This window comes from Manis pentadactyla, chromosome 4 (assembly GCF_030020395.1).
Source record: "Manis pentadactyla isolate mManPen7 chromosome 4, mManPen7.hap1, whole genome shotgun sequence".
Taxonomy (NCBI): domain Eukaryota; kingdom Metazoa; phylum Chordata; class Mammalia; order Pholidota; family Manidae; genus Manis; species Manis pentadactyla.
Genome location: NC_080022.1, coordinates 26,392,624 through 26,401,849, shown reverse-complemented (window position 1 = coordinate 26,401,849; position 9,226 = coordinate 26,392,624). Strand labels below are relative to the sequence as shown.

The window sequence follows — 9,226 nt, the reverse complement described above, 5'->3', positions numbered from 1 at the left end:
GCCGGAGCTCAGCCAATCCCAGCGCTCCAGGAGAGCGGGCGCCGGTGGGCGGGGCCCTCGGCGAGGCCCACCGGGCTGTGGGCGTGGCGACGTCGGTGCCCCGGGCGAGCGGGCGGTGGGCGGGAGCCGGACGGAAGAGTGCGGGCTGCGGCGCAGGTGAGCAACTGGTTCCGGCGGCGAGTTCCTGCCCCACGAGCGCTGCAGGGGCGCCCGTGGCCACAGTGACTGTTCTAGGCCGTGACCTCCGAGGTAGCGGAGGGGTGATCGCGAGTGTTCGTTCCGGCCCCGGCCAGTCCTGACCGCGTCTCTTCCTGGGGCGCGGAGGCCGGGTCTGGGCTCCCAGTCACTGTCTGCGGCCGGGACATCTCGGCCTCAGGCACGTGGTGAGGACGGACGCCGACGAGACCGTGGTGGGATAGGAGCTGGGCACCCGAGCTCAGAGGAGGGAGAAGGGTAGATACCTGGACCTGGATTTCACGCTCTCCCAGGCCCAGGCCCAGGAGACGGTTGGGGTTAATTCCTCCACCCTCCCAGGTCTCCTTTGTCCTTGTAAGTAATTCTCGAACCTCGGACTGCGGCCTCAGGTCTCCTTGGGCCTCCGGCACTGGGGCAGGTTTCCCGGAAGCCCGGTTGACCTTTACCGGACGCTCAGGCCCCCTCCACGCCGGGCTGGAAATTTGCGTCCCAGTATTTGCGAGACACTTTTGATACCCTGGGGATGACTTGTGAGAGTATCTAGCTTCTTGCAATCAGCTTTTGTAACCTGATGTGTTCCTACAGCCTTTCGCGGGCGGGTGGGTGGATCACTGCTGAGGTTTTACACCACCAGTGCGTTGCTTGAGCTATCATTAATTCATTAAACAAAATCTTTTGGAACGGTTTATGCCAGGTGGAGAGAGAAGAGTGGGGTATGGACAGGGCGCAGTGGGACCGCACAGACATCGTCTTAGCCCCCTTGGGGCTTAAAGTGTTTGCAGCAATGTTGACAAGTGGGGTAGGCCAGCACCGTGTCTGACACAGAGAATGTGGTTACACGTGTTGAATAAAGGAATGAACTGACTGACTTGGGAATGACTAGAATGTGAGTAGTGCAACAGAGGTCTTGTGCAGGGTGTGAGATAATATTTGTTGTGAATTCATGCTTGATATGTTTTAAGACAAACTGGAAATCTGAGTGGAGAGTTGCAGTTTAGGGCAAAAGTTTACTGAGAGAACTCGCTTAAGTAGCAAAGAAAATGGACAAGTATTAGGTTTGAGGTTATTCAGGGGTGCCTTTTAACAACTTCTAAATCTTATAGTTTCACAAATCTCTGAGTATAAGAGTTTGCAAAAAAGGAAGTTCTAGGTAGTGAAGTAACAACATGATGGAAAAAACATTTCAGGAAGCTCTCCCCAAGTCCATGCACCTATCTACAGTGTGTTCTTAACACAATAAAGAGCACAGATGTTGAAGTTGGACAGGTGTGGGTTCAAATCAGTGGTTCTGTCACTTCTTGTGATCTTGGGCAAATTAACATAATGTCCCTGAGACTTTGTGGCCTTAGATAAAAATTTGGACAAATAATTCCTGCCTCATAGAGGTGTGGTGAAGATCAGATAACTAGTGTGTGACTTGTCCAGCACAGTGTCTGGTGCTAAGACGAAGACTCCAGAGGACAATCTTGGAGCTGCTGCAGTTTTTTCCCTGATAATGTTCCATTACAGTCTTGAGTCCTCGAAGTGCTGGGATTCCTCCAAAGAGAACTGGAACCGAAGAGAGAGAGAGAGAGAGTCATCTTACCCTTGTTGAGGTTTCGATTGTTCACTTTAGACCAGAGATAGCCAAGTTGGAAAAATACCCATGCACGGTAGTGTTCCCCATGAGGGGACCTCTGAACCTCACCCAGTAAAGCCTCAAGCCTGTTGCTGATCCAGGCCCTCCTCCCACAGTTCGCCAACATTTTAAGGATGGGAAGGATGTCTGTCTTTGTTTTACTCAATTTCTCCATGAGTACAGCCAGCCACCCTTTCCTACCACATACAATCCCACTGAGTGTCTCCTGGCTCCAGGATAATGAGCAGTTATGGGCACACAATAATCTTCTAGTTGAGACTTTTGGGTGAATAACTTAACCCTCTGATAATGCCAACTACCTCATGGAGTGGACATAAGGATTAAAGGAGATAGGGTATGTAACATTTAATCCAAGGTCGGGCATATAATAAGTGTTCAATAAATGGTAGCTATTATGGTAATTGTGAATGGTCTTCAGTAATTGTTAATAATGGTATAATCGTTTGAGACTAAATGGCTATTAGTGTGACCCAGGTTGTGTGTTTTTAAATTATTGGTGTTTTCTTCATTTCAGGAGGCTCCAGAGCCATTCTCCTTTTTTTCCCCCCCTACCTTGCCTTATACAGGGTTTTACAGAGAATTTTCAAGTTGTAGTGTGCCCAGAGTATGTCTAATGGGTTGGTGATATTTTTAGGAGCTTATTATGCAAATGTGAGGATGTGATTTGAAGAGAGTATATTTTGAAAGGGGTTTAGCCAACAAATTTGTGAAGTATAAGTTGTCTCGTTGGAAAAATCAAGTTCAGAATGGGAATAAATCATTATCTATCTAAAATCCAGAATGGTTGGGTAGTGGTTTAGTTTTGGCTGCTCAAATATGTTTCGTATTCTTTTATTCTACTTATTCTATTAGCAAAGGAATTGCTCATTATCCTGGAGCCAGGAGACACTCAGTGGGATTGTACGTGGTAGGAAAGGGTGGCTGGCTGTACTCGTGGAGAAATTGAGTAGAGCAAAGAAAGGCTCCTTCCCATCCTTAAAATGTTGGCGAACTGTGGGAGGAGGGCCTGGATCAGCAATAGGCTTGAGGCTTTCCTGGGTGAGTCTCAGAGGTCCCCTCACGGGGAACACTGCCGTGCTTGGTTGCATAACTGTTAAAGAGCATAGTACATAAAATAAAGATTCGACCCCCACTTCCCTAACAATTGAATCTTCCAGAATTTCCTAGTTTGTTTCAGGGACCCAGCTGTCGCATAAAGCAAGGTGCCCCTTTTCATTACTCTGTATCGGGTGAATGGTTAGTAAACTGTGCCAGGCTGCCTGGTAAGTGGAGAGCCTTGGTGGGAGGTCCATACTGGTGAGACGGGGGTGCTGGTTTCTCTCTAATGCTGCTTTGTGCTCTTCTGCAGATGTCATGTGGCCTGTGCTTTGGACCGTGGTGCGTACCTATGCTCCCTATGTCACGTTTCCTGTGGCCTTTGTGGTCGGGGCTGTGGGCTATCACCTGGAATGGTTCATCAGGGGAAAGGATCCCCAGCCTGTGGAGGAGGAGAAGAGCATCTCAGAGCGCCGGGAGGACCGCAAGCTGGATGAGCTGCTAGGCAAGGACCACACCCAGGTGGTGAGCCTTAAGGACAAGCTGGAATTTGCCCCTAAAGCTGTGCTGAACAGAAACCGCCCGGAGAAGAATTAATGGAGAATATGACAACACTTGGGTCCTTCTGTGGGCCTGGACTGGTCCTGCCACCATGTCGACCCGGTCTCAGAACCCACATCTGATTTGCTTTGTTGCTTATTCTGGCCCCTCCTGTACCACCCAGCCACACATATACTGGCTGCTTTTCTGTTGCTAGGCAGACTCGAGAGCAGCCGAGGGGCCAGTAAAGAGGAAGGCCCTGAGGGTTCTGGCCTGAGGGCCACATTTGTTGTAGGGGGGGCCACAGCTGCTCAGGCTTCTGTGGTTCTGGGTGCACTGCTGTGAGGAGTGTTGTGAAATGAACATTGGCTGTCAGGCTCTGTGGGGAGGCGATTTGGCCTCACAGAGTGGCTGGGGTTGGGGTGCTGCCTTTATGAGGGGCACCTACACGCCCAGGTCCAGGAGGCACTGGGAAGAATTCAGAAGTCTACCTGGCTCCCTTTACTAGTTTGCCCTGTCCTTTATGCTCATTCTTGAAATCCTGTCCTGTCAGCTCAGGAGTGGGATTCCCCAAGGAAGGAAAGCAGTTTTCTGTACTTGGAAGCCCAGGCTGTTCACTGTGGGGCAGGGGAATTTGCTTGAAGACAGTCTCCATCTTTCACCACCCCCCTCCTATTACTGTATAGTGCAAAACTTGATTAAAGTGGCATTTGAGAACCATATTGACCTAATTCTGTCTTCTAGATGGTGTTTGGGGTCTTCTGAGGAGCTGGCAAGTGCAGGCATTTCAGGGCAGGGTAACACGTTTAGCGAAGGCCTCTGGGGTCCTGGAAGCATTATTAGCGTGGTTGCGTGGGATCCTGGAGGTGCCTGTTCCCAAGAGCCTTTTTATCAAGACTACAAGAGGCTTAGAGGACCTTTCAGAGTCTAAACTTGAGTAGATCAGGAAGCTTAACAAGTGCTATCAAATTTTCTAATTATACACACACACATACTTCCCTATAAAAGTAATATATGTATATTACAGAACATTTGGTAGGGATTAAGAAAAGGATCATCTACACTTCAGGGCTCTAGCACAACCAGGGTTAACATTTTGTTACCTTCCACTAATTCTTGGCATAGTTTTTTAGATGTCATTACTGTACATTTAATTTAATTTTCTTTTTTTTCACATAGTTTTCATATTATAGTCTTTTTCTCTCTTATCACATTGTCATCATAATTGTTTTTAGTGGCTGTGTAATTGCCCATCAAGTGGGAATAGAGCATAGTTTTGTTTTAATAATTTCCTGATCGCTAGACATTTGGGTTTCTGGTTGTTCACTAGCATAAATGTTGCAGTGAATATCTTACATAAGCCTTTTCTTGCATTTTGGAATAACGGTAGGAACAGTAAATGGCATTTTGGATGAACTGTGATGAGCAGTATTAAGGTTCTTAATGCATAATAACAAATGTCCTTCCTGAGGGCTGTAGGAGTTTATATTAAATGCTACGGTGGTGGTGGGGGTGGGAGGGGAGTGAGCAGAGGGCAGGAAGAGGCTTAAGAACCTATCGTCTCATGAAGTCTGACGACCTAAGTGAGCAAAGGCAAGTGATGAATATTTGGTGAACAACGAATTGCCTTTAAGGGGAGGGGAGGGTGTTTGCCCTGCTTCTGATCTCAGGATCTGAGGCCTGGTGGTGGTGTTAGGTGGGTGAAGGTGGAATTCCGAATCAAGTAGGGATGCTCGCTGTGGAGTGGGAGGAGCGGGGAGGATGTGGAGGGTGGTGGTAGCCAGAGAGGAGGGGTCAGATCAAGTGGGTGGCTTCCCCTTTGGCGGAGTCTAGTGGGATTGTTGAAATAAGCTGCTGTTGCTTCTCAGGGAATAAACCTGACGGGGAATTGTAGGGAAGGAGTGTCTGCTGCTGAAGTAAGGATGAGGTTTCTGGTTCTCAAAGCATAGGCTAAGCTTGGCTGGGTTGCAGTGCTGCCACCGTGTGGCAGTCTTGAGCATGACCAGGCCTGGGAGGCAGGCCTTCGCTTGGCTCAACCCAGAGTAGCAAATGCAGATGCCCACAGGCTCAGTTGGGTGGTTTGAAAGAGCCGGCCAGGCCAGGATCTAGGAAGCACAGGCCAGCTTAAAGGGGGCGTTGGCTATGCAGCTTCTTACCAATTTGGACTGCTTGCCCAGAGATACCAGATTTTTATTTATTTTTCTAAAAGATGCTAGAAATCAGATCTCCCTGTGTTTTTTTTGTGGAAACATCTGATTTTTAAATGTCAGCAATTTTTAAAAAGATTCTAAGCATAGTAATATGCATGGGGGTTGATGTGACTTAGCAGCTGGCAGTTTGCCACCTCTCAAACTGCCCCTTCTTCTAATGAAACCTGAGAGGTATGCTTTTATTTAAGCAATTTAGCAACTTGTGGCAAATACTAGATTCCAGGACTAGTTTCCCTCAAAACACTTTTGGGCATCCTGTATAAATGTCGTTTGATACCTGCCTACGTGAAAGATTTGAGGACAAAAAAGCTACGGAAACAACCCAAAAAACTTTTCCCACAGACTAAGACAGTTATGGATTTTCAGATACTTTAGATTAATCCTGTCACCACTGATGTACCGCCTCCCATTGCCTGTAAAAAGAGGCCCTATTTTTGGAAATCCAAGTTGCTCCTTTCTTCCGTTTCACTTTATGCCCCCTTTTAAATAATTTCATTTCCTGGGACTTGCCCTCCCTAATGTCTGCCTCCAGAAAGTCTATTAATACCTTCAGCTGGATCCTGCTTTCCCATGGCTGGTTGAGATCGGCTGCTTGGGGAGCTGTAAGATAGTGCCTGTGGTTCTTGCCTTAGCTCCGGGGACATTAAGTAAGTAACAGGGTTGCTGTGGATGTGGGCAAAGCAGGCCAGGGTTGCTGGGATGAACCAGGGCGCAGACTGGTTTTCTTCCATGTTTCCTCATCTCACCTTGGAGGCACGTGACTCCTCTTTGGGATGGGCTCAACAGTCACGATTCACTGAATCCAGTGAGTAAGTAGATGTGCTTGGGGCTTTTTGCTTGCCCCCTCCCTTGGGGCTTTTCCCAGGCCAGTGACAGTGGTGGCTTTAGAGCAGGGTTATCCTGTCTGAGTGTGGCAGGAATCACTTCTCTCTCCTCAGCAGCCCAGTGTCTGGTGCTTTTCCACTCTCTCTAGAGCCTTTCCTGTGCCTGCTGCTGTGTTAGCACAAGTCAGCTGGGCAGCTGCCAGGACAAGCCTGGGAGGGAGCCCTTTGACTCTTGTCAGCTTCCCAGGGTGCTGGGCTGAAACACTGTAGGATTAGCCTGGAGTTGCTTGGGAGTCAGACAGCGAAAATGCAAAAGCTCCTGTCTACCTCACTTTCCCTTTTCCACTTTGGTGTGGGTCTCTGGGCACTTGTAGAATGGGGAGCCAGGACAAGGTGGTAGAGTAAAAACAGTGGGTTTTAGAGTCCGACAGATGTGAGTTATGAATACTTCCACAACAGCTATCTTGATGACCTAAGTCACTTAGCCTATATGAACCTCAGTGTCCTCATCTGTAAAATGGGGATTAGAATATCTGTTTTTGTTGGGTTGTTGGGAGACTAATGTAACATGTAAATTTCTCAGCAGAGTCCATGGCAACCAACAAGTGCTCAGTAAATGTTAGGTGCCTTCACTTTATTGCAGGAAAAGTTGCATGTATCCTCGTGATCCTGGTGAGATGGGGATCCAAAAGCAAGAGCAGCCTTGGCTGGGGCAATGATGACAGGGACCCTCACCTCGTGGTTGAGGGCTTCTTAGGAATATTTTACAAAATGGACTGCCTTGCTTAGGAACCAAGCTGCCCGGGGGATTCAGGCGCAGCCCTGTGTTGCCAAGTCTGCAAGGTCAGAAACAAGAAGCGGGGAGCAAGTTGTTGCAGAATTCCCAAGAGTGTCACGCATCAGGAGAGTGGGTAGAGGAAAGAGCCCTGGGCTTGGAGGCGAAAGAACTGTGTGATCTTGGACATGCCCCTTCACCTCTCCTGGTCTTGGTGTCCCCACCTGTAAAATGGGGTTACTAATATGTTCCTGCCAGTAGTGTAAAAAGAGTGAGAAGCCAGTTTAGAGAGCGCCTAGCAAGCATTCAAGTACTAGGTACTATCCCAGTGGACCTTCACATTTATTGAATTGGGATGGCAGCCAATCTGAATAATGAAACAAGTAAGTGCTCTTTTATTCCCTTTCTGTACACAGTCTTTCAGAGTATTTGCTAAATAGAAGTCTTTGGGGGAATCAGCTTTACAAGTAAAGAAGAGTAATTAGTAATTCATGTATCAGTTTGCATCCTGTTCCAGTGGTGCCTCTGATATACTTAAAACATTTTATTCTTTCTGGATTAAATTTGTTAACATTAGTTATCTATTTATCACATCCTTTTTACATAATGCAAAGGTAAACCTTGCCTTTGCTTTTTTGTTTCAAAATTCCAGATGGGGCTTCCAAATATTTGAGATTTAAAAAAATCTTTACTGGAATCCCAGCAAGGGCAGCTCTTCTGTCTAGAAGAGTCCGAAGTCCTTTGTGTCCTTACCCTCCATTCCCCCGCCCTTGTTGCCTCGCTTCCAGCCCTGGCTCTACTGTCCATTTCTATTTGCTTCAGGCCTGAGCTGCCAAGTGCAGCTAGAGAAATTTGCATAACCATTCTGCCTGGTGCTGTTCACAACTTCTGCATGCAACCTTCAAGGTGACCTTTTTCTATACCAAGCTCCTTAAGCTCCCCAGCCCCATGCCTGCACTCTTCTGAGCCCTTTCCTACTTGTTCTCTGCCTCCACCACTACAGTGGTGAAGCCATTTGGGCCAAAAGCCTTTTGGAATTGCTCATCTTGTGTCCTCCTCTCAGGCCCCATCATACTCTAGCCCTTTGCAGCATGCTTCACGGAATTCTCTCCTGACACCACCACCACCTCAGATCCTTCTGCCAGCTCTCTTCCCTACCACCGCTCTCCCCTGTTCTAAATGTGAGGGTTCTTCTGGTTTCATCCAGGGCCTTTTTCTTGCTGGAGAGTTTTAGCCTCATCTGTGGCTACAACCATCATCTGTATCTACCTAGATGAAACCCAAAGTCTCTCTAGCTGGGAATTTCCCTCTATAAACTTCAGCCCACTCTGAAACAGCTTACTATTCATCTCTGCCTAGATTTCCTGTCTAGTATGATGGTTAAAAGTGTTGAGCTTATTTAACTGACTAGTGGTGACTACAAAAGTCACTTGACTTCTCTAAGCATCATCTGTAAAATGGGGATAGTTCCACCTGCCTCCCAAAGTTGTGAAGATTGAGAGGATATTTGTCAAGCATGCAGCGTGTTGTCCTGCCACTCACGTTGTCTCTGACTCCCGCTACCCCCCTCACAGGCTCCATCGCCGCCCTACGGTGACTTGCTTCTGTGCCTGGAATTCATCTTCTGGTCTCCATCTCACTTTTCCTGCTTCAGGCCCTCATCGTCTTTTGCCAAAACTTTTGGCCTCTTCCTGAAAATTCTTCCCATTTCTGCCAGCACTTTAATTTCTAAAACACATCTTTGATGATGTCACTCCTTAAAGCCCTCTGTGGTACCTCCCACCAGGGCCCCTTGCATACCATGTAAGGTCTTTTGCCATCTTGCCCCAGACTTTCCCATCATCCCCAGGACAGAACCTAGTTTTTGCCATTTCCTGAGCACATCATGTCTCCTAGGCTACCTGGTGAACTATTAGGCTACAAGATTCAGCAGAAGTAGGTCCATACCCACTTCCCTACGCAGAGATTGCTCTCTGCTTCTCTGGTCCTGTGTTCCTTCTGCCGCAGC

General features: G+C 47.9%; 1 protein-coding gene across 4 annotated transcripts; it reads left to right on the top strand.

The window, feature by feature from the left end:
• SMIM12 (small integral membrane protein 12) lies at nucleotides 1–4,131 on the top strand. 4 transcript variants are annotated; one of them, XM_036885237.2, is made up of 2 exons: nucleotides 1–156; nucleotides 3,183–4,131. In XM_036885237.2, exon 2 carries the CDS (start codon nucleotides 3,188–3,190, stop codon nucleotides 3,464–3,466), a length of 279 nt encoding a protein of 92 aa, XP_036741132.2. In that variant the 5' UTR covers nucleotides 1–156; nucleotides 3,183–3,187; the 3' UTR covers nucleotides 3,467–4,131. The 4 variants fall into 4 exon arrangements, with proteins under 4 accessions (XP_036741132.2, XP_036741135.2, XP_036741134.2 ...); XM_036885240.2 differs by lacking the exon at nucleotides 1–156 and adding an exon at nucleotides 264–376; XM_036885239.2 differs by lacking the exon at nucleotides 1–156 and adding an exon at nucleotides 361–383.
• The last annotated feature ends 5,095 nt before the right edge of the window (nucleotides 4,132–9,226 follow it).

Bases quoted from the DNA above. Each gene is read 5' to 3' on its own strand.
- SMIM12 (XM_036885237.2), top strand. From the start codon at position 3,188: ATGTGGCCTGTGCTTTGGACCGTGGTGCGTACCTATGCTCCCTATGTC.